The 26,757-nt window shown below is 49.6% G+C and overlaps 1 protein-coding gene across 2 annotated transcripts; it reads right to left on the bottom strand.

Annotated features, from left to right (window-relative positions):
• Positions 1-338: 338 nt before the first annotated feature.
• MATN1 (matrilin 1) lies at positions 339-26,529 on the bottom strand. 2 transcript variants are annotated; one of them, XM_027713962.2, is made up of 8 exons: positions 26,442-26,529; positions 21,640-21,986; positions 13,479-13,701; positions 9,975-10,100; positions 9,228-9,641; positions 5,796-5,948; positions 3,268-3,348; positions 339-1,526 (listed from the first exon to the last, which is right to left on the bottom strand). In XM_027713962.2, exons 1-8 carry the CDS (start codon positions 26,527-26,529, stop codon positions 1,477-1,479), a joined length of 1,482 nt encoding a protein of 493 aa, XP_027569763.1. In that variant the 3' UTR covers positions 339-1,476. The 2 variants fall into 2 exon arrangements, with proteins under 2 accessions (XP_027569763.1, XP_027569761.2); XM_027713960.2 differs by lacking the exon at positions 26,442-26,529 and having other exon boundaries at positions 21,640-22,165.
• Between the last annotated feature and the right edge of the window lie 228 nt (positions 26,530-26,757).

Genomic DNA, 26,757 nt, shown 5'->3' with positions numbered 1-26,757 from the left:
TTTTCTTATTTTGAGAGAAGGATTTTGCTTCCTCTACGGACCCATTTCTCCTCTTGCATTGAAATAAGAGGTTGTGACACGAGATGGAGGGTTTTCCTCCCCATTCTTGAGAGCTGCTGTTGTCAGGCAACCACCTCAACAACCACACCAAAAAAAAAAAAGAAGAAATTCACTTTTAAAATTCACAGCAAACTTTTAATATTCCCCCCAAAACACTATTTCTGAACAGGCCAAGTCGTTCTGAAAAGCTTTTCACGTAGTCTCAAGTATAAATATTTTGATACAAAAAATAAAACCACAACACCCCCCTCCCCCCCACCCCCCCAAACCCAGCTCCTTGTGCTCACATCCAAAGGGTGTGACCATTCCATGGGGCTCCAGGGCCCCCATTCCTCCCAGGACTGAATTCCAGGCTACAGCTGCAGGAGACAGGCAGGTCTGAGGTGCTTCCAGTCCGCGTTGCTGCTTTGTCTTGCCAGTGCTGGGAATCCAGGGACAGGAGGAGGGGCTGAAAGGTCTGGAGATGAACTTGGTGGCTTTGAAGGTGCTTAGAGGTGTGGGAACCATCTGTCCCCTGTCCTCTGGGGAGGGAGGTGGGACCAGATGGGCCACTGGGGACCCTTCCAAGCTGACCCATCCTGGGATTCTGTGACTCCGTGGGCTGAGGAGGAGCCAGTGAGGCTCTGGATGATGCAGCAATGGAGTCACCTCTTCCATGGGCAGCCCCAGCAGCAGTTCCCTGTGTTTCAGGTGCTGATGATGCTTTGAAGCTCCAGGTGAGGATGTGGAGAGACATCTGGGCTGTTTTCACACAGAGCACACCGGAGATGGTGTCACACAGAGCCAAGGCCACCAGATCACTGCACATTGTCAGGACTCACCCGGAGCAGGAGCTCCATCCCTGGGCCACTGAGAGACCATCCACTGGCTGGGAAAGCTGAGCTTTTCTCCTTCTACCCTGTCCAACAGCCCTGGGTAAACCCAGCCTAGCCCATCCCACCCGCAGCTCACGCTCAGGGCTCGCTGCTCTACTTCTCTTACTGCCAGACTCATCATGTTCCCAACAACAAGGTGATCAGCTTTGGCATTTTCCACTCAGCAGCTGAGGTGATTTGAAGTCACTTTGACTTTTAAATTAAATTATGTCATGCACAGAAACAGAAGCTGCAGAAGAACACAGCGAGGATTCACAGAGCTCATCATCCAGGACTTATTAACACACATATATATATTAAGCTTTAAATCAAAAACAAATCTTTGCAGATTTTTTTTTGTTTTAATATATGCACTCTATATGATGCAACACACAGTGCTCTGCCCATTATACAATGCTCTACTGTTATATTTCTTCCCTTTTAAACAAATGCAGGTATTCTAGAACTCAAATACAAGCTGGCCAGAGCTCTGTGGCTGAGCTGCCCTCCCTGACAAGTGGAGGAGTTCTAGGAAGGAGGTAAAAAATCCTGTGCTGGGACTTTAGATGATCTTGTTCTCCAGGGCCTCGATCCTTTTTGCCAGAGCTTCCAGTGGGCAGGAGTTAAGGAGGAAAAATGACAGTGCACGTTGGGAGAGTGACTTTTGACGTGGACAGACAGTGAGTTTTAAACCAAATGAAGGCAGATTTAGATTAGATATTAGGAAGAAATTCCTCCCTGGGAGGGTGAGGAGGCCCTGGCCCAGGTTGCCCAGAGAAGCTGTGGCTGCCCCTGGATCCCTGGAAGTGTCCAAGGCCAGGTTGGAGCAACCTGGGCTGGTGGAAGGTGTCCCTGCCCATGGCAGGGGGTGGGACTGGATGAGCTTTAAGGTCCCTTCCAACCCAAACCATTCCAGGATTCTGTGATTCCACGACCTTCCACTGTTTGTTTTAGTGGCTCATCGTTCCCACTGCCAGTGTGTGATGGAATCTCCCTCTTGCTGCACCTTCCAAACACTGGGGTTTGCTGTTCTTTCCTACAGAGCACTTTGGGAGAGTCTGACCTCCACTCACCTCCAGGTTCCTACGCTTCACAACCTGTTTGGATCTTAACATTGGGCTGAAAGGTGTCCAAGGCCAGCTTGGACGGGGCTTGGAGCACCCTGGGCTGGTGGAAGGTGTCCCTGCCCATGGCAGGGGGTGGCACTGGATGATTTTTAAGGTCCCTTCCAACCCAAGCCACTCTATGATTCCACGATTCCTTTCTCCAGTCCTCCCTGACTGATAAGGAGTGGGCTGGTGCTGCCTTGCTGAGAGCACAGGGAATTTCTCATCCACTCTGGCATTTCCACAACTATTCAAGCTGCTGACCTTCTGCTGAAGGTAGGAAAGGTCTGTGCACACACCCCTGTCACACCTTGGTAGGGAAGAGTAAAACCTGTGAGAACCACTGGAGGTGTTTGGAGTGGCTGACAGGGAGTTCCTGACCCTGAGCAGCCTGGAGAGAGGAGCCAAGTGCTTTTCTTGGAGCCACAAAGGGTGTCATAGCAATTTTCTGCTCGTTTCACTAATTGCTTCTCACCACGGGCTCGGGAGCAGCGACACCCTGGGTGAGAAGTGCTGATTTCCTGTGACCTTTTGCAGAACACAAGTCAGGGATTTCACTCGCTTTGACTTAAAGAGTAGAAACTAAACCAGCGAGTGACACAGCAAAGCAGGAAATGTGTGAATAAATCAGAACATCGCTGTTAAAATCACACCCTCTCCTTATTCTCAGCAGTGAAAAACCTCCCCAGCCCCGTGTGAGCCTTTACAAATTCCTCCCTCCAGGAGAAGTTTGAAGCTTTCTCACAACTCTTTTTTTTCTTTGTTTTCTTGTTTCTCTTTCCACCTTATTCATGATCTTTGTGCAACATGACGGGACCCAGCGTGGAAAAAGGCATTTCCCAACGATGGGATCAAAGTCACCTGGCTGGAGATGTTTTCACTGAGCAGCTACGTGAGAATTTATCTCCTAGAACTGAGTTTTAGCCCAGTTTGGATCTGACTATTGGATGTGTCCATCTGAATTATCCAGATTATACAGTCAAGAGGACAAGCCCTGCAGTTTGCAGTCTCATAAAAGACCCACTTTCACAGAATCAGAGAACCATTAAGGTTGGAAAAGCCCTTCAAGCTCATCAAGTCCAACCTTTGACCAATCTCCACCTTGTCAACCAGACCAGAGCACAAAATGCCACATCCAACAACCCAAAAGTCTTGTTTCCAGCTTCCTTCCCAACCTCCTTCCCCCAGGAGTAGAAAACACAACCCAAGCCAGCAAGGGCTGGACAAACCCAGCTCCCAAAGGATATATTTCTGCTGCAATGAATTGATGAGATCTTCAACTTTGGTCTGGAATTTCACGATGGATTTACATTCACAGGGATCCTCCTCTGTGGAGAAGATGAGTTAGGTGGTACCCAAAAAAAAAAAAAAAAAAAAGGATTTAATCAGAATCACTGAGATCAGTGAAATAAAGCAATTCTTAGTTCCCTTGTCAGAAACAGGAAGGAAATCAAATTATCATCCCTTCTAATTATCTGACTGATCACTTCTGGCTCTCACATGACCAGAGAATGTCACGTTTTCTTGTCATATAGGCCAGGGCTCTGAGCAGGAAAATCTCTCCCAGATTTCCACTTTCCTAAAAACCCACTGAGCTCTTCTGCTGCTGCTTAAAGTTTGCCCCAAAAATCTGAATGTGAGCAAACCTGGTACTCCAAACAATCTCCCAAATAACATCAAATGAAAACTGGAGGCCCTGGTTACCAGCTGAGTCAAGACTTGGTTGAGCTTTGCTTCAGTTTTCCAGTCCTTGAGTGGATGGAGCAACGGGCATTAATCAGTTTGTTAACCTGGAATTATTTGTCAGTAATTTCCATCTGTTCTTCAAGAAAAATTAACTGGGATGGGAGCAAAAAAGGGTAAAAAAGGAGTAAAAAATGGTTGGGAAAAGAAAGGAAATGGAAGGAGTAAACAAGAGTAAGACTTTTTAAAGGAAAGGACATCATTTACACAAACCCCCAAGTCCTGAGTAAACTAAAGGTGGATATTACCAGAAGATTTCTGGCCATCTGTTGATAAATACAAGCTGGCACTGGAAATCAAACAAATGTAAATATTTCCTTTCCTTTCTTTTTTTTTTTTATTAAGTACTCAAATACTAATATATTTACCCAAATTGATTTTTTAATATTTTTTTTTTGCAAACAAATAGTTTTTCTGAAATTTGCTTTTTTTTTTTTTATTTTAAATGCTGAAGCCAAAATGTATGTGCTTGCTCAAAAAATGTTTAAATACAACATGTTGAGGTTTTTTTACACAGCTCCCATCGCTTTGTTCTTGGATTGACTCCTACTTTTTAGAGGAGTCGTGGCAAAGAAAGTCTCTGTCTTGCAACTCTGATTCTCTGAAGAGCCCTGGAGCGTGCTGGAAGTGATCTATCCTTCAAATAACTTCTCTAATTAAATGTTTTAATTAATCATAAGCAGTGTGATTTTCCACTGGGGCCTCTTAGATGTCCCCAAGAGGAAAGGAAAATCCCATTTTTAGGAATCTGGAGGACAAGGCACTTATCCATAATGACCTACAAGGGTGCAAGGATCCAAATTTGATTTTCCTGAGGCAAAGTTCTTAATTTCCTGAGTGATTTTTCTCTCTAATTTACACCCAGAGAGAAAAAGAGACAAATCACCTACTGCAAGTCATAGTTCTGTGGGTTTGGCACAAATAACAGTGTTAGAAACAGCAAGAAAAGGGGAAGAAATTTTGGCAAAGTGCATTATTTTATCCAGCTGATGCTGTGGAGCATCTCCTGATGCTGTGAGAGCTGCGGGGATCAGGGAGCAAGGAAGAGCAGGTCTGGACACTCTTGGGAGGTAGAGCCGAGTTTGGAAGAGCTCTTTTGGGATCTACCAAGCCCCTCCAGAGCTCTGGGCAGTTTATCTCGCTGGGAACTGGAAGGAAACATTTCCCTGGTGGGATAAAGGAGCCCGAGCACCTGGACTGGACAGGAGAGCTCCTGGTGAGCTTGGCAGGGCAGCTCTCAGATGTCTGCAAGGTTTTCAGGGTCCAAAACCAAGCCTGGGTGTTTGGGGTTCACCATCATCTGCCTCAAACCAGCAGCTGCATCACAAAGGGCCAATATTTCATAGGAGGCATGTGATTCCTTAAAAAAAAAACCACAAACACCTAAAATAGCTGTGTTAGTTCTTTTTTTTTAATCATTTCTAGACTTGGGTTATTTACAGGTCAACTTTTCTTTAAATTTGGTCACGGCTGTCTCCCTCTCAGTCCTCTCTCAGCCTTTGCAGCACTGGGCTGCCCAAACATGAGCAACTTGGCATTGATGTTGGCCAAATTTAGGTACCTACGAGTCATTTTGAAGGTACCAGGAGCTTATCTCCAGTTGGAATGTGTCACCCCCGTGGTGCCTGTCTGCCTGGAGAAGCAGCCAGTGGTTAGAAAGCTTCAGTTTGGTGATGATCTACATATTAAACCAAATAAATCAAGCCTTGGCTTCTCTTTTAAGAGATCTCTTCTCTTCTGCCACCTTTGGCTGCTCTCAGGAGCTGGCCCAGCCTGAATTCGTAATTTCTGAGGAGAAAGGTAGAGAAGGGGAGAAAGGTGGAGGAAAAGGGAAGGAGGGGGAGTTTGGGAGAGGGGGAGATTGCTGAGGTGTAGGTAACCACCCAAAATTGGTGTCCCCTGATCCGTCCACCTGCCAACTCAACGCCCTGAGAACAGAGAGCTTTTTGTAACATCCACCTGACAGGGCGTTTTTGTCCTTCTGCTCCCAGCCTTCCAACGCTGTGATTCCCCCCCCCCCCCCGACTCTCACCAACACAGATCTTCATCTGGAGCTTCTTCCCGATCTTGCTGATGGTTCTGAAGTCAGCAGTGTAGAAATAGTGCTCAGCCACGGGCTCGGAAGCGATTTCCCTCAGCTCATCCTCCACGGCGTTGCCGACTCCCACCGCGAACATCCGAAAGCCTGGGAGCAACGGGACCCTGTCAGTGGGACCTGGGATGGGAGCACCCCTTCTGCACCCCCAGTTCCACACATTCCAGCTGTTAACTGGCAAATTAACCCCTTGACTTTTACTATTCCAGCTCCTCCCAGCCGGGGTTCAAAAGTTATATCTGCAGGCAAAGTCTTACTGGGATTTATCAGACGAGTCTGGCTTGGTCACCTGATTGTTGGATTCCAAATTTTGGATATGAGAGAAAGAAAACTGCTAAGTTTAAACAAAAGCTTTGGGCTGACAGAGACCGGGGAAAAACCTTCATCTAGAGTCCAGATAAGGATCCATTGGTGTCATGGGTTTGGAATGTCCTGCCCAAGCTGGAGAAACCAAGCCCTGAGCTCATCAAACCTGTGCAGAAAACCTTTTGTGTTTTATCTCTCCCTTTGTGTTCCCTCAATCCTTTCATTCTGTAAACCCAAAACCTTTTTCCCCATGGAAATCCCCCGAGATAAAGTGGGTTTTTCCTGTGATGTAAGACCCCAAGATTTGTTAACCTGGCTTTTTCCCTATTACCTCATCATTGTGAAACCCCCAATTGTGATAAAATGAATATGCAACCCCCCCGTTGAATATGTAGACCCTAAACCCCTTAAATATCAAGCTGTAAGTCCAATAAAGTATTCCAGTTTCTGATTCCAAAGCTGGGATCGTGTATTTATTGACTCACTACACCTGATCCCAGCTCAGACCAACTTTATGGGTTTCCCAAAGCTCTGGAAATCAGTTGTCAACATGTTCATCACCTCGAGCCTGGGCATGGAGGAGGATGTGGTGCCCAGAGGATGAGCTGTGGTGGTGGGGTAAGGGCAGGGGGAGCGGGGAGAAGGGGCTGCAGTTCCTTGTTGGTGCAGGATGTGGTCCCTGTAAGGTGCTGCTGTGGGGATGGGGAGCCTGGGAGCAACAGGAACCTGGCAGTGGGACATGGAGCTGGGATGGGCCCACCCCCCTGCCAGGCTGGACATCCTCATCCCCCCTCTGCACCCCCAGTTCCACACTTTCCAGATGTTAACTGGCAAATTAACCCCTTTGCCTGTACTAGTCCAGCTCCTTCCAGCCAGCTCAGCCAGGGTTCAAAAGGATGTTTGCAGGCAAAGTCTTACTAGAATTTACCAGATGGCACCTGATCCCAGCTCAGACCAACTTTATGGGTTTCCCAAAGCTCTGGAAATCAGTTTTCAGCATCTCCAGGGGCTTGAGCCTGGGCATGGAGGAGGATGTGGTGCCCAGAGGATGAGCTGTGGTGGTGGGGCAAGAGTAGGGTGGGTGGGGAGAAGGGGCTGCAGTTCCTTGTTGATGCAGGATGTGGTCACTGTGAGGTGCTGCTGTGGTGATGGGGAGGACAGTGGTGGCCACTGTGACCACAAGAACAAGGTTTTGGAGATAAAAGAAAGGACAGATGGTTGTAACACCCCGACAGGGTCATGCATCCAAGTGATAAGGAAGAGATAACACAGCAAAAGGAAACAGTGGAAGTTTCCAAAACAGGCTGCAGCCACTGTTGACCAGCCCACGAGGGGCAAAGTCCTCTGTGCTAGAGCTGTCTCTCCTCCTAAAATTGCAGTCAGTCTGTCTGTCAAAAGCAGCACACCCTGGGAGTTCAGAACATGTCCAGCTATTGTGCTTTTCTGCCTTAAACTTGTTTCTGCTGAACCAAAGCCCAGCTTGCCTATTTTGGATGATGGTACCAATTAACCCCAGGTCCAAAATATTAGTCTCTGCTTAGACTCGTGGAATTACAGAATACCCTGAGCTTGAAGGACCCACAAGGATCATCCAGTCCAACTCCTGGCACTGCACAGACACCCCAACAATCCCTGAGAGCAGTTTCCAAAAACTCCTTGAGCTTTTCTTGGGAATCCTTTCCCCTCCTCCCCTTTTTGCCTTGTCTTTCCAGCTCTGGATGAATCAAATATTTGTTTGTTTTTCCAAGTTAAACTCAAAGAACAAGTCTGGAGTCTCGTTAGAAACTCCTTGTTATTCATCCCACAGAAATAACTCATGGACAGAGACTGGAGATTTCCTTGCAGGGTCAAAAGAGGAGGAAGAAACAAGGCATAAAATTTTATCATCACAGGGGAATAAATTCTGTAAATGCAGCTTATAAAGACCTTCTGGTTTATAAGAGCTGAACATCCTCATAACATGTCAAGTTGCTCTGTAAACATTGGTTTTCAGAGCTCGTCCCTGACCCTGGTGATGATGTGCTGGCCCTTAGTCCCATCTAGTGGCGGAGCCCGAAGTTGGAAGGAGAGGATTTAGCAATTCATGAGTGAGTTCACACAGGCTGTGTCCATTTCACACAGGGATGGCAGAGACTGGAACCTGCTCAGCAGGTCAGCAAAGGGGCACGTCTCCGGATATTAATATTTTATGGGGTTTAGGCAAATTAATGTATCAATATGTGGCCACTGGGCACTTTTACTAAACAAGAGAAGCTGAAGAAAGTTTCTTATGAGTGTGCCAGGGAGTCCATAGTTATTCTTAATCTGTATTTCTGCTTTGGTTATTGTTTTATTTCCCTTTTTCAGGCCTCAAGGCTGAGATAGCCAAGCCACACCTGGTCCTACAGCTCCTGTTATTCTCCAGGGGGCTCTCTGATGGTCATCTTTGCCTCACCACGTGTGCCACTGAGAGCTGGATTTCATTGCCAACCCCAGACAAATCACAGAACCACAGGATGGTTTGGGTTGGAAAGGACCTTGAAGTGCATCTCATTCCACCCCCTGCCATAGGCAGGGACACCTTCACTAGTCCAGGTTGCTCCAACCTGGCCTTGGACACTTCCAGGGATGGGGCATCCTCAGTTTCCTTGACATTTGTGTTTAGCATGACTGGTGTGCATCCCATCCCACCCCATCCCATCCCATCCCATCCCATCCCATCCCATCCCATCCCACCCCACCCCATCCCACCCCACCCCACCCCATCCCACCCCACCCCATCCCATCCCAAGTGTGGGACACTCCACCCTGCCCAGCAGAAACACCTCCAGCAGACTGAAACCAAAGAGCCAGAGAGGACTAAAACCTGCTACTGGCAAACCAAGATGCACCTGAAGCCCAGCCAGGGTGGCTCCAAGTTCTCTATGAGCATCCAAGCACAGGCAGGAAATGTCTGCACACACCTGCAGGAACCTGTTTGTGCCCTAAGGAAGAGGCATCTCCAGGGAAAGAATCCTGGGTTGATACACGAGGCAGTACCTGGTCCGAGGGAGAAACGAGCCACCAAGAATCGAGGAGGCCTACCTGAGTCTTTGGCTTTTTTGGCAGCATCTGTGATGTAATCCTGGGACCTGCCATCAGTGAAGACAATGCCCACCTTGGGCACGCCGGGCCTGGCCCCATTGATGCTGGCAAAGGAGCTGTCCACGAGGTACTTCAGAGCCTGGCCTGTCATGGTCCCTTTCTCCATGTAGGACATTTTCTTCACTGCTGCTTTGATGTCCTTCTTGTTCTTGAACTGCCCCAGGGGAAACTCCTGCCTGACAGAGCTGGAGTACTGAACCAGCCCCACTTGGGCCTGTTTGTCTGACACCTCCAGCGAGTCCACGATCTGGTTGATGAACTTCTTCACCAGCTCAAAGTTCTCAGGCCTCACACTCTTGGAGCCATCGATCAGGAAAACGAGATCCAGAGCAGATCCCAGCCCACCACTGCAAGCTGAGGAAACACGTGAGGAGAGGGCGAAAGAAAACAGAAAAAAAAGTCCCCAATTAATCACGTAGGAAAATTTAATTTTAGTGCCATTTAATGGCTAAGGAAATGGGTTTAATCAATCAAAACCCAGCAACAGTTCACAGCAATGTTTTTGAAATGATTTTAAAATTATATATTATAAAAGTATACAAGTGCATGGTTTCCTTTCATAGTATGATGGAAGTGCATGGTTTCCTTTTGTGCCTTCTCTGAACAGAAGCTGCTCTGGCTCAGTCCTGTCCCCCCATCCCACTGAGCTCCCAGCTCTGCTCAGTGCAGGTGGAAACCATCACCCACCACTGCAGGTCTTGCCATCGTTGTTGAGGGTGAAGCCCTCCTTGCAGGCACATTTGTAGGCTCCTGGGGTGCTCACACAGACCTGCTCACAGTCGTGGTCTCCAGTGGCACACAGGTCAGACACCACTGAAAGAAAAAGTGGGGATTAAAATCAGAGCCCAGGCCAAGACTTTTCCGCCCAGACCCAGCTCAGCCCATGCACAACACGGGATATTTGTCCTGAATCAGAGCCCAGGCCAAGCCTTCTCCACTCAGCCCTGCCCGAGCCCACCCACAGCACGGGATTTGTCCCAGAACCAAATCCACTCTGCCACAAGACAAACATCCAGGTCCTTGCTCTTGGACAGAGCAGCTACAGGAGGCAAGGAGACATTTTGACAAGTCTCCTGACTCCAAGGCACAGCCAGGACTACGAATAGTCTCCACTCTGAGGGCAAAACCCCTCTGTGTGTTGAGCACATCACAGCCCCCTTCCATCACAGCCCCCTTCCATCACAGCCCACTTCCATCACAGCACACTTCCCTCTCCAAAGCTCCTGCATGAGATTTCCTTTCCAACCCACCATCTGGGCTGGCCAATCCCAATTTTTTCCAGCTCTGCACTACAAATATGATCACTGAGTTCAGCCCCATGTGCAGTTGTCTTTCCTGGATGGGATTCATGCTCAGAATTCCCTCCAGAGCTCCCCTCACACGTGCAGCTCTCAGATCCACTCTCCACAAACGTTCCTGGATGTGACACTCCAAAGTAAATCTGGTTGAAGCAAATTCATTTCCAAATACCAGGGAAATCTGTGCAGAATTCCAAGCACTGACTTCCATCCGACTGATGGGAGGTGACACAATCTTTCAGAGTCAAGGGGCTTCTCTTTGCTATTTCAAGTCATTTTTGTTCTGCTCTGCACATATTTTGTACTTTTTTTAGCCTTCCTATGTCTGGTAGATCTTTCCAGCCTGTAGGAAGCCCATGTCCTTGGGAATATTGCTGCCCACGGAGCTGTGTGACCCTGAGCTCTCAGGCCGAGTTCTCCGAAGGCTGCAGAGATCTTGCCACTGGATGGATCCCTTTTCCTCATGAGTTTGAGCACAAGGAAAGCAGCTTGGACTTCTCCCTGCTCTCAGACTGAGCTGGGTGGTGTCTGGGTTCCTCTCCAGGGGTGGTTTTGGGGCAGCTGCTCCAGGGTCCAGCAGCCAACCTGGCTGTCCGTCAGTGCTCCGATGTTCCTGCAGTGCTTCCCTTGGATGCACCTCTGAGGGCTTTTACCATGGGAGGAGCTTTGTCATCCCCACGTTAGGAATTTGGAAAGCAAGGCACAGAAAGTATTCTTTCCCCTTTATTTTTTTTTTTGAGTGACACCAATGTCAGAACTTCAACACATGTCGTGAGGCCTCCCCATGTCTGGCTGACTCCTGATTCCAGGGCAGCCAACACAAACTCCCACAAATATTCCTGGCCTGGATTCCACCTTCTCTAATTTTTCTCTCTTCTCTCCTTTAGTCTGAAATATTTCTTCCCCTCTTCTGTGAGCTTCTGCTGTGGTGACACCTGATACAACAGCCCTCACTTTATATTATCACCTGATTATAATCCATGGCTCACTCTGTATTCCAAATTGTCCTCCTTTCTACACGGGAGGCAATTTTCCTTGACAGAAAAGCTGCTCACCTCCATTATTTCCAACCTGAGAGTTGAATCACGAGAATTTACACCTCCTGGAGAAATTGGTCTCGGGGAGTTTGACAGGTCCCAGCCGTGTGGATGTGTTTGGAATGTTGTGCCATAATCATCAGGGTGGAATCACACCTTGGGAGAAGTGTGGCCACACATCTTTTCTTCCAGGGAACGGGAGTGTGAAGCCCCCCAGGTCTCCTTTATTGCCATAAAATGGATATTTATAGACCGTTCCTGCAGCCTTGGGGGTACATTTGAAAGTAATAAAGTATTTTCACTCCATTCAGCTGCTCACGGAGGAGGGAATGTGTGTTTGTAGGATACTCAGGCTCTTTTGATGTGCTGTGAAGAAAGGAGTTACATCCTGCACCAGCCAGGAGAAATTCCTGCTTCATGAAACTTCCAAAACCAACAGGAAAAGGCAGCTCAGTGAAACTATCCCTCCTGAACTGGGAATTCAGGAGGCAACACTGGAGGGGGGGGGGTGGATTTCAAACCAAATTCTCAGAACTGCTCAGAAAGGCTTAAAAACATCAAAATAATTATTTTAGATGTGCAAAGATCACATTTTCCTTGTTGTTTTTCAGTGCCTCAAGGAGCACCTGGGCCATGTTTGAACTCTGCTGTGCCAGCCAAGTCTGGAGACTTCAAGTAAAACCTGGAATTCTTTGAACAAAATCCATGATTCTGGAAAGGCCACTTAAAGGACATCTGTCTCCCACCCTGAGGACACATGTCCTGGGAACGAGGAAGCAGGTGGATGAGGGATGATACAACTTCCATGGGAAAAGACTGGAGAGAGACTTTGGAAAAGGGCCTGGAGTGACAGGACAAAGGGGAATGGCTTCCCCCTGCCAGAGGGCAGGGATAGATGGGATATTGGGAAGGAATTTTGGTTGTGAAGGTGGGCAGGCCCTGGCACAGGCTGCCCAGAGAAGCTGTGGCTGCCCCATCCCTGGAAATGTCCAAGACCAGGTTGGAGCAACCTGGGTTAGTGGAAGGTGTCCCTGCCCATGGCAGGGGATGGTCTGGATGACCCTTAAAGGTCATTTAAACCACAGCTCAACCTCCCTGCTTGCCAGGCTGACTCAACAGGTGAGGTGGGGGTGAAGCCAAGGGTGTAGCTGGAAGCCTCATTTATCACCTCAGAAATGAGATTTTAGCTATGTCAAAATTGTTGTCTTGAGACACAGGGTTTTGAGGAAAACCCAAATTTTGGCCAGTAGAGTTGCTGTTTCTTTTAGTTTCATACCCCTCGAGCTCATCTGGTCCTCATGGAATGGGTTTAATGCAATGTCCAGGTCACCTGATGGATTTCTGAACATCTTTATTCTGTTTCCCTCCTTTTCCGTTCTTCTGCCTCTTCAGTCCAAGATCTGACCAGAGGCAATTCCCTTCCATCCTCACCCAGGGCCAGAGTTACCTCTACTGCCATCCAAGGAATCTTTTTCCAAGTTATCACAGAATCCCAGAAATATTCTGAGTTGGAAGGGACCCACAAGGTGAGGCCCTGGCACAGAGAAGCTGTGGCTGCCCCTGGATCCCTGCAAGTGTCCAAGGCCAGGTTGGAGCAACCTGGGCTAGTGGAAGGTGTCCCTGAAGGGGATGGTCTGGATGACCCTTAAAGGTCATTTAAACCACAGCTCGACCTCCCTGCTTGCCAGGCTGACTCAACAGGTGAGACCTGGGCTAGTGGAAGGTGTCTCAGCCCACGGCAGGGGTTGGAACTAGATGGTCTCTCAGGTCCCTCCAACCCAAACCAGCCCATGTCTCCATGAAAAGCTGGCACAGCTCCCGGCTGGGAAGCCCAGGGCTTGGTGACAAGGACTTACCACAGAAAGCTTCTTGAAACTTCTGGGTCAGCTTCTCGATGACGCTGTAGCTCTCCACATAGTCCACGTGGTCGTCCAGGGGCTGGCTGGCGATCTGCCTCAGCGTGGGCATGTCCACCCTGCCCACCCCGATGGCGAAGATCTCGATGCCGGCAGCCCTGGCACGGGCGGCCACGTCCTGCACCCCGTCCTGGGGCCGCCCGTCCGTCACCACGATGGCCACCTGCACACACAGAGGGCACTCGTGGGACACCAGGGCGGCGGCTGGGGGGTCAGAGCCACCCTGGGGGGCAGTGTGTGGGGAGGGGGAAGGGATGGGAGGAACCCCACGGAGGTGGTGGAGGGTGCTGGAGTCCCAGTGAGGACACTGTGCTCATATGGGGACAGGGCGCCTGGCTCATATGGGGACAGCTGCCCTATAACACCCCCAGCTCACAAAAAACAGCATATGGGGACAGTGAGGGGAAAAAAGGAATTAACAGCCCCAGCCTCCTGCTGGAGCCCCTAACACCCCCAGCTAGGGACAGCTGAGGACACTGCCCTATAACACCCCCAGCTCACAGGGACAGTGAGGACACTGCCCTATAACACCTCCCAGCTCACAGGGACAGTGAGGACACTGCCCTATAACACCTCCCAGCTCACAGGGACAGTGAGGACACTGCCCTATAACACCCCCCAACCCACAGGGACAGTGAGGACACTGCCCTATAACACCCCCAGCTCATATGGGGACAGTGAGGACACTGCCCTATAACACCCCCAGCTATATGAGGACACTGCCCTATAACACCCCTCAGCTCCTGCAGCCCCTGACCAGCTCAAACTGGCAGGGACAGTGAGGACACTGCCCCTCCCCCTGGCCTGGCCCCCCAGAGTGGCCAGTGGGCCCTGGGGGGTGGCCATGGGGCCCAGAGCAGCTGAACCCAAAGGCCCAGGTTTGCCCCATCCCTGCCCTCTGGCCGTGGGGGAGCTGCTCTGCCACCAGGTTCCAGTGGCAGCTTCACAATCCTCCTCTCCCTCTGCCTCCTTCTCTCTTCTTGCTCCCTCTGCTTCTCTTTCGCTGCCCCTTTCTTGATGCTCTGGGTGGCTTTGGGAGCTGGAGAGGTTGGATTTTGACTTAAGTGTTGTGGAGGGATTGAATTTTGACTTAAATCTTCTGGATTAGTCTGTGCTGGGTCAGGATTGTGGTGGAACATTTTTGTCCAGCTCGTGTGGTGCCCTTTTGCCACGTTCCCTTATTTTCCCCCCTAAATTAATAAAAATACCTCTTGGGATCAAGTCTGTGGCTTGTTCTCAAGTATAAAGAACCCTATTTATATATTTTAAAGTCAAACTCCTGGCTGAGCCCGTGATCCTGCAGCTCCCAGGGCTGGAGTGTCACACACCACTTGTGGAAAGGCTGGGGCAGCAAAAAAGCTCTCATGTTTCTAAAATTTAGGAGAAAGGAAATCCTGCCACCACTTCCCGATCTTCAGACACCACACAGGGCATTTTTCCACGTGGAGTTAGTTCCTCTCTGAACTGAAAAGGTTAAATGGAGGGAATGGCCTGAAGGTGAGGCAGGGGAGGGTCAGGTTGGGAAGTTTCTGTCTCTTCAGCCACCAGGTCATGCAGGCTCTGAGCTCAGGCACGAGAGCCTTTATTGCCTGGACTGAAATTTTAGATATCCCAGGCTAAAATATCAAGGTAAAATGAAGTAGAAATGAAAAAGGCAGAGTGGTTTTAGTTAATTAGTCAGGGTTGGAAATGATTTGTGACTCAAAAACATATATAAAGTAAGAGTGAAACCTGGGGAAAGTTCTGCAAGGTCACGAGCAGACAAGAGGCACGAATTTTAACCTCCCACCACCAGCTTCCCAAGGGAACGGCTGGAGCTGTGTCAGGGCAGGCTCAGGGTGGATCTCAGGCAAAGGTTCTTCCCCCAGAGGCTGGTTGGGCACTGCCCAGGCTCCCCAGGGCAGTGGGCACAGCCCCAAGGCTGCCAGAGCTGCAGGAGGGTTTGGCTGATCCTCTGGGGCACAGGGGGGACTCTTGGGGCTGGGCCTGTGCAGGGCTGAGGGTTGGACTGGATGGTCCTTGGGGGTCCCTTCCAGCTCAGCATATCCTGGGATTCTTCCAGGGATGTAACTGGTTTAATTAAGGGACAATGGGTGCATCTCACCCCTAAGGAAACCAAGGTAAAGGTGATTTCTTCATACACAAACTCCTCTTCAAGCCAAATTCCATCTTCATGAACACCAGCTGACACTCAGGACAGCTCTAATTCAACGTGGGACTTCAGGGAATCTCAGGAAGTGTCATGGAAACATCGTGAGATGAAGACTTGTCCACATTTTAATAGATGGAGAAGCTGGAGCAGAGAGAGGGGAAGAGCCTCAGGTCACACTGCGTGTCAGTGCCTGCCAGGATTTCTGATTCCCTCTCCCAGGATTTCTGATTCCCTGCCTGCCAGGATTTCTGATGTCCTATAAATCCACAATAAATCCTACCCCTGTTAACACCAGCATTAAATGGCAGCTGGTTTTAGCAGGAACTGGATTTCACCTTGGATTAGGTGATGCCCTGAACCGGTGGAAAGCCTCCAAGATTCCTGCTCCTGCTCCTGTTTTGTCCTTTTTTCCTTTTTATTTTTCTTCTGAGAGTGGCATTGTCACAAGACCTTAATTCTTGTTTTTTTGGCAATTCATCTGCTCCTGCCACTTCTCCTTACAACTGTTTTATATTGTGAGCCCACTGCCAACTTCAGATGGGATGTAATGCAGAATGGAGAAACAAAATCGGCAGCAGCAGGTGATCTGTGAAGCAAAAAAACCCTCCACATCACAAGCAAATACCCTCAGTAATACAGAAAGCAAAGAAACATCAAAAAGGCAGGAAAAAAAATCTGTCTGGCAGCAAGAGAGAGTTTGGCTGAGCCATCAGCTGGTCAGTGAGGCAGGATTTGCTGTTCTCTATGCCATGTGTGCTCTCCATCTTTCTGAAGATGAAAAAAGACCCACCAGCTGCTCAGTCAGGGTGGAAAAAAGTCCCCTTGGGGAAGGTCAGGAGTGTGATTCCCTGCCCCACACGTCCAAGGGGTGCAGGGAATGCAGGGGAAGAGGCTCCTTCCCCCTCTGCCCACCCTCCAGCTGATTATCCTGAGGTGAGAGGACCCCCAAGGATCATCCAGTCCAACTCCTGGCCCTGCCCAGGACACCCCAAAAATCCCCCCCTGTCCCTGAGAGCGTTGTGGAGAAGGAACTGCCATGGGATGGGAGCAGCTCCTGCTCCAGTGGCTCCGTGGTGTCCTGGGATTTGAACCATTTGGTCTGGGAGCTGTGAAGCTCCTCTGCACAGTTCCACTGGGGCTGCAGGAAGGTCATCAGATTGTCAGATCCCAGAATCCCAGACTGTGCTGAGCTGGAAGGGACCCCCAAGGCTCATGGAGTCCAACCCTCAGCCCTGCACAGGCCCAGCCCCAAGAGTCCCCCCCTGTGCCCCAGAGGATCAGCCAAACCCTCCTGCAGCTCTGGCAGCCTTGGGGCTGTGCCCACTGCCCTGGGGAGCCTGGGCAGTGCCCAACCAGCCTCTGGGGGAAGAACCTTTGCCTGAGATCCACCCTGAGCCTGCCCTGACACAGCTCCAGCCGTTCCCTTGCCACTGTCCCCTATCCCAGAGCAATCCCGCAGCACCAAAGCAATCCCCTGCCCCGCTCAGAGCTTTCCTGCTGTCCAAAATATGACCAAACCATGGAAAAACGTCGAGTTTTCCAATCTGTAAGTGCAGCTGTTTCCCTGCACTTCCGAAGGGCTGCACAGTCAAAAACTCCCAGCAGCGCCACAATTCCACAACTGGCTGCTTCCCGGGGGGGGAGGGAATAAATAAATTCAAGTTTATCTCTTCTAATTGCGGCCGAAATAAGGAGAAGGAGATTTAAGTGTGCGTTGTAGAGGGGAATGAAGGTGGTAAGGGAGGACTGGGGTTGTCCCTGGAGCGGGAGCAGAACCAGCCATGCAATGGATCCTCCTGCCAGGAGAGAGAGCCCTCGGCTCAGCTCTCAGCCCTCTGCCTCCTGCAAACCCTCCAGCGCTGCCAATTAGAGCTTTTCAAACCCAACCTGTCAGCAAACGAGATGTACCAGCGAGTCTCTCCTGCGAGAACAGCGCCCTGAGAACACGCTCCTGTCAGGAGCAGCGTCTGCCCCGAGTGTTTGGCACAGGAGGGAGGTGGGGGGTGTCCCCCCGCTATTTTCTGTCTAAATTAAGTGGGTTTCCAGCTTTAATGAGCTCCTTTCCATCTCCTTGTGGCAATCTTCACCTAAAGCTGAGCCCCAGAGACAGCCCGGGAGGTGTCTGGGAGCAGCATCCACACCCGGATCGTGTGGGGAAGATCTTCAGGATGCACCTGGGTGAAAAGCTACTCAAAATTCACGTCGCTTTCTGACCCGCTGTTGGGGAAAAACAAAACTTCGGGGGGCAAAGAGTCTGGATTTGGCATCAGGAATTAATCAGTGGAGAAAATGAACCAAGCACCAAGACCAACCAGCCTGTTTGGGACTACAGCCAGGACCAGGTGATACAGAAAGAGTGTAAGAAATAAAACCGGTATAAAAGGATTTTTGAGATCATATTTGGTTATCTAAATAATCAGGAAATCCTGATTTTTTTTTTCCCCCAAGTGTTACATATTTTTTCCCACATTCACCCTGCCAGCCTGAGTCAAGGTGAAAAAATGTCCTTTTTTTTTTTTTAATTATTATTTTTAAACCTACCTCCAAATTATTTGCAGTCTCGGGATCTCTGTAATTCTCTGTGTCGTGACCTTGTCTCATTTAAAAAGCTGAATCCTGGTATGTGCCTTGTTTGGGAAGGAGCAGCCACTGGATCCTGGAGAGGCTCTGCTGAGCTGGACTAAGTGATGTGAGGGGAATTAAGAAAGGCTGAACCTTTCTGTTGGCTCAGCTGAGCAGGATCTGCAGTTTTGCCCTAAGGAAGCTCAGAAATTCTGCTCTTCAAGGTCAAATCTTGCACTCGTTTTAACCAGCCAGTGAATTCCTGACTTTGTGGATCCCTCCCATGTTTGTTCTGTCACACAGAAATCCCCCGTGTTCTCGTGACACAATTTATTGCTGATTAACTGAGACACCAGAGGATTCCTGGGCATCCCCAGGTATCCCCACCTCGGGGCTGCTTGTGGAGACAATCCAGCAGCTGATGAGGTGGTGATGCCTAGTTATCCTCTCCACAACACGATGTTCTAACAGTGCTGAAAGGAGAATTGGGCAGAAACTCAAATAAACCCTTGATTTGCTCAGCAATTTGACAATTTATTGGTTGTTCTGCCTAAAAAAAAAAATAAGCTCCGAGTAATTGGGCCCCCCGTGGGTTTTGAGAAAGGTATGAACAGACTTTTCCCTGAGCTCCTGCAGAAACAAATAGTGCTTTTCCCTGCCCTGGGGTGACATTTGCTGCACAAAGCACAACACAGTATGGGATGTTTTGCCCAGTGTCCCACGCAGCTGAAAATCAGGATTTTCACAAGGTCTTGCTGGATTTCTGCAGTGGGAAGGAGCAAGGACCGTGTCCAGGGTTTCTGGAAGCTTCCCTAAATCTCTGCATCCTCCCAGGCAGGTGGTGGGGTCACCACCTGTGTCACAGAAGGGAAAAACCTTGCTGGACTTTAAGGCATAATGGAAAAAAAAAAAAAAAACACACACCAAAAATAACCAGGGAAGTGCAAGAAGTGCAAATGGTTGTGGAATTTTCCACCTTGGAAATATCCAAGAGCCATCAGGGTGTGGTCTTGTGCAACCAGCTCTGGGTGGCCCCACCTGGGCAATGGGACCTCCAGAGATCCTTTCCAACCCCAACCTCTCCGTGATTTTCTTTGCTCGGCTCCAAAGTAGAAAGAAAGAGGGGAAAATGCGGTGATTTTCTTTTTTCCCCTTAGTTTAATGCCTAGGAGAAATAACTCAAAAGACTGCTGCTGTTTTTCTGCCTTTTTTTTTAGGTGTCCAGGAAAGAAGATTTCAAGGAGATAAAGCAGCTTCAGAGTTCTTTGTGCTGCTGCCCACACAAACATTGGGATGACAGGGAAGAGCAAGGATGGGAAGAGAGTGTTGGCTGGGTTGTCTGGCAGCACAGATGCAGAGCAGACAAGAGCAGGAAAACAGTGCACAAAGAAAGGGGTTATTTAATGGTGTGGAAGAGATTCCTTAGATAAGGAAATCCAGCATTGTCATGGACAGCTCAGTGAAAATGTCTCTCCAATCCACAGGGATGGGCAGTGCTGTGTGTGAGGTGCCAACATGAGACAGGAATAAAAATCGAGGTTAATTCTGGAAGTATTATAATGGATATAAATATATATATAATTGTATAAATCAGGGCTGTGTGCCAGGCCTGACCCATGTGCCAGGCCTGACCTAAATATGGTCACAGTCTCTTAAAAGACATTGGGGAATTAGGTAAAGACAGCAGAAATAAAGAAATAGGGTGGGATTTCTGAGGGGCATGAATGGGTTGCACACCAGTCCTGGAGGAAAGTGGATCTAAAAGGATCCCATTATTTATTCCATTTGAAAGGTAAACAATAAGAAAACCGGCAAATTCAATGGGCTCTGCCTTCAGGCAACAGCACTGGGAGTCAAACTCCTCCTTCAGGATCCTTCGTTTGGGACCCGGGCACCATTCCAGGGGGAATGAGGAGCCCCAGGTTTCCTATTCCTTGATTTCCCCCAGGTTTCCTATTCCTTGATTTCCCCCAGCTCTGAGGGGAGGAGATGACTCCCAGCTCAGAGCCCTGGAGCTGTGTCAGGTCTGTGCTCTGTGTGGGATCGCTGGTGCCGTGGGAAGCACTGGAATTCTTTTCCAGCCATGAGTTCCTCATTGGAACAGATCCATGGAGCAGTTTTAACTCCCTTTGCTGGGCGTCTGCTCCCAGGCCAAATGTGGAGAAGAGAAGCCACCTTGGTGTCCACGAGTGTGTTTTCCCACTATTAAATCCTTTGCATGGATGAGGGTGGAAGGGATGGACCTGGGGAAGAGCTGCCTGGAGCTGTCAGGTCCTAATTAGTGGCAAATTAGCAACGGCCTGAAATTTCTGCCCACTTTTGGAAAGAAAGCTCTGTGCCCTGACTGGAACCCCTCAGCACCTTCATCCATCCAGAAAGGTGCTCAACAGCTTTGAGTGGATGTCTGATGACAGGAGACATGGAAATGAAAGCTATAATCATATTCCTGGTAAGAGCTGAGCTTCTCCAAGGGCAGGACCATCATCCAACTCTTTCTTAATTCCTACTTCATTTACTGTCACACAGTGAGCAGCTACTGCTGACGTTGTTGGAAGGAGGACCTTGGAACCCCTCTCCTGCTTGGAGCTTCTGGCCCATCTGGACATTGGAACAGCAATTAATGGAATGAGAGGAGAAATAATCTTTTTACAAGGTTATGTTGGAAGCAGTGAGAGGTAGATGTCTCTTTTGCCTCTCAGTGCTCAAGGACAGAAATGTTTCTGTGGTCTGGCATTCAAATAATTCAGGGTTTTTTTTATTTTATTTTATTTTTCTTTCTCTTAAGTCTCCAAGTTGAGCTTTGTTTTCAAGAAGAATTGAGAGGTTTGCACCTCCCAGAAGCTTGGAGCTTCTGGCCCTTCTAGACATTGGAACAACAATAGAATGAGATGAGAAATAATATTTTTACAAGGTTATGTTGGAAGCAGTGAGAGGTAAATTTGCCTCTCAATGCTCAAGAACAGAAATGTTTCTGTGCATTGACACATTGGGATTTTTTTTTTTTTTTTAAATTTTCTTTCTCTGAGTCTCAAAGCTGAGCTTTGTTTTCCAGAATCTTGTGGCTCAGGACACCCCTCAGCTCGTCCACTGTCATGTGCAGAATCTTTCCTTGGAACTCCCACAATTCCCAGAGCCCTGGCGAGCTCGTGTTCCATCATGGGAAGATACACCAAAAATACACTTTCAAATTTCTCTCAGCATCCTCACTGGTAGTACCAAGACCTATAAACCTGCCTGATCTTTTTTTTTTTTCCAGCTTCTATTCATTTCTTCCGCCTCGGCCCCATCGCTCTCCTCAAAAGGAAGCTCCCGAGAAACCACCCGGTTTCTTACGAAAAGAAAAACTTTTAATCCGCTTCAAGGAAAAGAAATTTTTAATTGGCTTACCTTGTTAAAATTGGGAGACCTCACCCTGCCCCCTTCTGAGTCACTGAAGGCCCTGCTGATGGCAAACTGGATGGCCAGGCCGGTCATGGTGCCCGTGGAGAGCGGCTCGATCCTCCTCACGGCCTGCAGGAGCCCGGCCTTGGTGTGGTAGGTCTGGAGGGAGAACTCGTTCTTGACGGCGCTGGCGTAGTTGATGACCCCCACCCTGGTGGAGTTGGGCCCCACGTCCAGCCCCTCGATCACGCGCGACACGAAGACTTTGATCTTCTCGAACTCGTGCGGGCGGACGCTGCGGGAGCTGTCGATGATGAACACCAGGTCCGTGGGTTTGGTCCTGCACAGGGTGCCTGCAACGGGGAAGGAGGGGAGGAGAAAAATCAAAATAGAACCAAAGTGTCCTGGGAGGGAAGAGAGTGGTCTTGGGAGAGCAGTGGCTGAGCAGAGAGGAGCAGGAAGCTTCAATCCTCTCTGGGGTCGTGGCATCTGGGACACCACGATCCATGTGGGTATTAATTGATTAGATGGGATCTCCATCAGGCATGACCAGAAACAGATTCTGCCTGTCTCAGAGAGCACTTGAACCTAATGATTCTAAATGTTCTTTATCCTTTCTTAGGAAAGCAAGTCCTGGTAGGTGACCAGTTGTCCCTGAGTCAGCAGTGCCCTGGCAGCCAGGAGGGCCAACCCTGTCCTGGGGGCATCAGGGAGGGGATTGTCCCGCTCTGCTCTGCCCTGGGGCAACCTCACCTCAACATTGGGGCAGTTTTGGGCACCACAATATAAGAAAGATCTGAAGCCATTGGAGAGTGTCCGAAGGAAGGCAATGAAGGGGGTGAAGGGCCTTAAGGGGAAGCTGCCTGAGGACACTGAGGGCACTTGGTGCGTTCAGCCTTGGTCTCTACCTCTTGTCACCCCAGGCTGTCACTGATGTCAGTAATGAAACCTTATCCACTTATGGCAGCAAAGAGGGGAGAGATAAAGCTGTGAACTGAATCCCAGAATGTGCTGAGCTGGAAGGGACCCCCAAGGATGATGGAGTCCAACCCTGAGCCCTGCACAGGCCCAGCCCCAAGAGTCCCCCCCTGTGCCCCAGAGGATCAGCCAAACCCTCCTGCAGCTCTGGCAGCCTTGGGGCTGTGCCCACTGCCCTGGGGAGCCTGGGCAGTGCCCAACCAGCCTCTGGGGGAAGAACCTTTGCCTGAGATCCACCCTGAGCCTGCCCTGACACAGCTCCAGCCGTTCCCTGGGGGCTGTCCCTGCTCCCCCAGAGCAGAGCTCAGTCCCTGCCCCTCCTCTGCCCCTGCCCAGGAATTGGAACTGCACTGAGGTCTCCCCTCAGTCTCCTCTGCTCCAGCTGAACACACCAAGTGCCCTCAGTGTCCTCACAGGCCTTCAAATCCAGGCCCTTCCCCATCTCTTTGCCCTCCTTTGGACACTCTCCAATGGCTCAATCCCTTCCCTCCATTGTGTCCCCCCAAACTGCCCCAATGTTGAAGTGAGGCCGCCCCAGGGCAGAGCAGAGCGGGACAATCCCCTCCCTGCTGCCCCAGGACAGGGTTGGCCCTCCTGGCTGCCAGGGCACTGCTGACTCAGGGACAACTGGCACCCACCAGGGCCCCTTTCCCGGCCCTGCTTTCCAGCCTCTCATTCCCAGTCTCTATGAACAGCCAGGGTTGCCCCATCCCAGGTGAAACCAGAGCCTGCACTTATGCACCAAACAAAGCCTGGGAAGGGGTTATGGAATTTCAGGCACCACCACCCTCATGGATATTAAGGAATGAGATGGGATCTCCGTCAGGCACGACCAGAACCAGGCACCAGGCTCAGCAGCTCCGGTTCAGCCGAGCATCGAAACACCGGATTAACCGACCACCTCAGCTGGAAAAACTCCTGGTTTTCACTTAATGGCACTGCCAGTAAACTCCTGTAAGACAGCCCAGGTTTGTGTCTGTGAACTGGGGTGGGAGAACACGACACAGAGCCGTGAACCCACATAATTGACAGTTAATCTCTCCAACCAAACATCCGCTGTGGAAAGGAGCTGGTGTGAACAGGAAGCATTAGCAGTGCAACAAGCTGAGTGACTATTACTATTATTTCTTTAATTTCCCATTTTCATGCTAGACATGGACACGTATGGACATGGACAAGCTCGAGGAGTGCTTGGACAATGCTTTCAGGGACAGGGTGGGATTGTTGGGGTGTCCTGTGCAGGGCCACAGGTTGGATTGGGTGATCCCTGTAGGTCCTTTCCAGCTCAGGATATTTTATGATTCTATGATTCTAAATCGAGACAAATATTTTGAACTGCAAACTGCGCCTTGGTTCGGTAGAAACAGGTTTAAGGCAGAGGTGGTGGATCGGTCTCTTGGCAGAAAAACACCATATCTGGCCGTGTTTTAACTGAAAATGTGTGTTGCCTTTGACAGGTTGTGTTTGGTAACACAGCCCGGGTTTGTGCCTGGGAGCTGGGGTGGGAGAACACGACACAGGGCTGTAAACCCACAGAACTGACACTTAATCTCTCCAACCCCACAAACATCCTCTGTGGAAAGGAGCTGGAAGCATTAGCAGTGCAACGAGCTGAGTGATTGTTATTATTATTTCTTTAAGCTCCCATTTTCCTGCTATTTTCCATCTTCATTTTCAACTGCGGCAAAACATAAAAAAAGGGCTGATATTTTTTTTTTATGGTTTTCCAAATGAATTGTCCCATTTTTTCCCCACCAGATCTACAGCATGCTGTTCTTTTAATTTTGTGCCATCATTTAGCCTGTCTCTACCAGGGCATCAAACACTCTGTTAATATTTGATTTCTGCAGCCAGGGACTACAGAAGTTACGGCATAAAGGAAATTTCTGTGGACAGATTTTTAAATGGGAGCTTTTTGGGCCAACAAATCTGTTCCAAATGATGACATAAATATTATAGCAAGTCCTCAGCGTGAAATCTAATGGAGCTTTCAGTCTTTTGGGCAGATAAAAATAAATACCCTGTGATATATCCATAAAGAATATAATCAGGTTTGTTTCCTGAGAGACACTAATGCTGAATCTGCCTCTGGCTCCCAGAAAGGTCTTGCTAAAGATGCTAAAGAAGGGAAGCAGGCAGTGGTCACTTTGTCAGATGCTCTAATTTCCTCTAAAATGCAATATAACCTTTTCCCATATGGATGACTTTCATTTTTCCCACTGTAATTTGTTGCACAGGAAGGAAAAATTCACTTGGTTGCGCCCATTTTACAGGTGAGAAATGAAGGTACAGAGAAAGGCTCCAAGTTTTGCAATCAGTCCCTGCAGAAATAAAGCCCAGCTTCCCCTTTGCCCATGTAGCTGATGAATCACCTCTGGATTTACTGACAAACCAAGGAGGAAAAGTTATTTTTTTTCCCTTAGGAATAGTTGGATCCAATAGAAATTTTGAAATATATCTATTTCTTTTTGCATGAAAGCTCTGTGATTTTGTCCTAAATAACATTTTCGACTTCTTTTTTTTTGAGAACAAAATATATTTCAGAGAAAGGAAGGGAAAAGAAGGGATATCAGGTGTGAGCTTTGGGATTTCAGCCTGTCTGCTCACAGGCCTTGATCCTTTCCAGGAGGTGACAGACAGGACACTTGCTCTGATTGACATCTTGGCTCAGCATAGTTTATTTAAAAGTTGAATTAAACCAGAAATAAAATGTCCTTTTTAAAAAAAAAAATATCCACACTAGGAATTATGCAGGAATAGCTGAACTTTATGCCCTGATTTAGCAGAAAATATCTTTTATGGCATCTTTGCCATATTCATTCCAAGAGCAGGAAAGCTGCTGAGTAACCCAGACCTACAAGGAGTTTATTTTAGAAGTGGCAGAAGGGCTGAGCTGAATGCCTGCTCTGTTTAATTTCCTGACTTCAGTAGCACAGCAAAGATAACTCTCCCTGCCCAAATTGCTGAGGAGAAACGGGTCAGTGTAGCAGAAATCTCCCTCCGTGAGCAGCAGATAACACTGAAGTCCCCGTCACACCTGCTTGACAGCCCTCAGCCTGCCCACAAATGTCTGCTCTGCAGCAGCACAAGACCATTCCAACGGTTTTTTAATACCCCAAAGTAAGTTTGGCCTTGGCTGCCTCTCTGGCAGTGAGTTGTCCAGGCTTCCTGGAGGCCCTGGAAGGTGCTCCCCAGGAGCAGACCCTGCAGCCCTTGCCTTGGTGTCCAGCACTTGCTGACATGAACTGGGAGTTAGAGCCATGCGAGCTACAGAGCAGGCAGCTCCCCTCCCTCCTGGCTGCCCTACACCCCGCTTGGAAAGTCAAACAGAGCAGGATTTTGCTCAGGATGAAGGAAAACGTAGGAAAGTCCTGCTCTCATCAGCCTCATCGACCTGAGCCAGACCTTGCTGCCCGGGGAGGTGACCCCGGCTGAGCGGGGGGATCTGGCCAACTCCTCCTCCAGCTCCTGGCCAGACCCTCCTCGAGGAGCTGTGGAGAGGAGCGGTTTTGGAAGGCACAGGAGAAGTTCTGGGAGGCAGAGGACAGCCCTTCTCCCACCTGGGCCTTCTCCAGCCAGGCCCAGGAGTCCCGTGGCTGCCGCCCCGGGGACTCGGGGTGAGCCGGTGCCACCTCGCTGTCCCTCAGTGCACACTGAGGTCATGGACCAGCCAGAAGCAAACCCAGCTCCAGCTCCTGCTGCCTTGGGAGCGCAGTTGGGAAAGTTCCTTCGCTTCCCTGGCTGATGTTGGGTGTTCCCTCTCCCTTCTCCTCCTTCCCAGTGCCGGCACAAGTGGCAGAGGCTGAGGACCCGACGCGCCCCCCACTCACCTCTGGGCTGCAGAGGGGCCCCGCACACGGTGTAGCTCTGGAGGAGGAGCAGTAAAGAGAGCAGCAAGGCAGAGAAAATCCTGTCCATGGCTGTGGAGGAGCTGGAGGCGGGATGGGGAGTGGAGAGCAGGAGCCTTGGCCCAGAGGTATTAACCTGCCCTTCATCGAGCCAGCCCCTGACACGTGTGAAGCGCCGGGGGGGCTCCGAGGGGAGAGGGACGAGGGAGAAAACCCTGCCCCAAGGTGGGGAGGGGGGGATGTCCAGCCCTGCCTGCCCCCATTCCCTCCACAATGGCGTCATTGCTGCTGGAAGGGG

This window comes from Pipra filicauda, unplaced genomic scaffold (assembly GCF_003945595.2).
Source record: "Pipra filicauda isolate LSUMZ 115617 unplaced genomic scaffold, ASM394559v2 scaffold643_size226310_pilon, whole genome shotgun sequence".
In the NCBI taxonomy this organism is placed as follows: domain Eukaryota; kingdom Metazoa; phylum Chordata; class Aves; order Passeriformes; family Pipridae; genus Pipra; species Pipra filicauda.
Note: the sequence above shows the minus strand (reverse complement) of the source record. Positions and strands in the feature narration are given on the sequence as shown.

What these genes read in the sequence shown, in the direction of transcription:
- MATN1 (XM_027713960.2), bottom strand. Translation starts at nt 22,122, where the DNA reads ATGCCACGACCCCAGAGAGGATTGAAGCTTCCTGCTCCTCTCTGCTCA. An exon ending in CGATGGCAAGACCTGCAGTG is followed by an intron (nt 9,642 to 9,974) that starts GTGGGTGATGGT and finishes GTGTTTCCTCAG; the next exon opens with CTTGCAGTGGTGGGCTGGGA. An exon ending in CCAGATGAAGATCTGTGTTG is followed by an intron (nt 3,349 to 5,795) that starts GTGAGAGTCGGG and finishes TCTTCTCCACAG; the next exon opens with AGGAGGATCCCTGTGAATGT.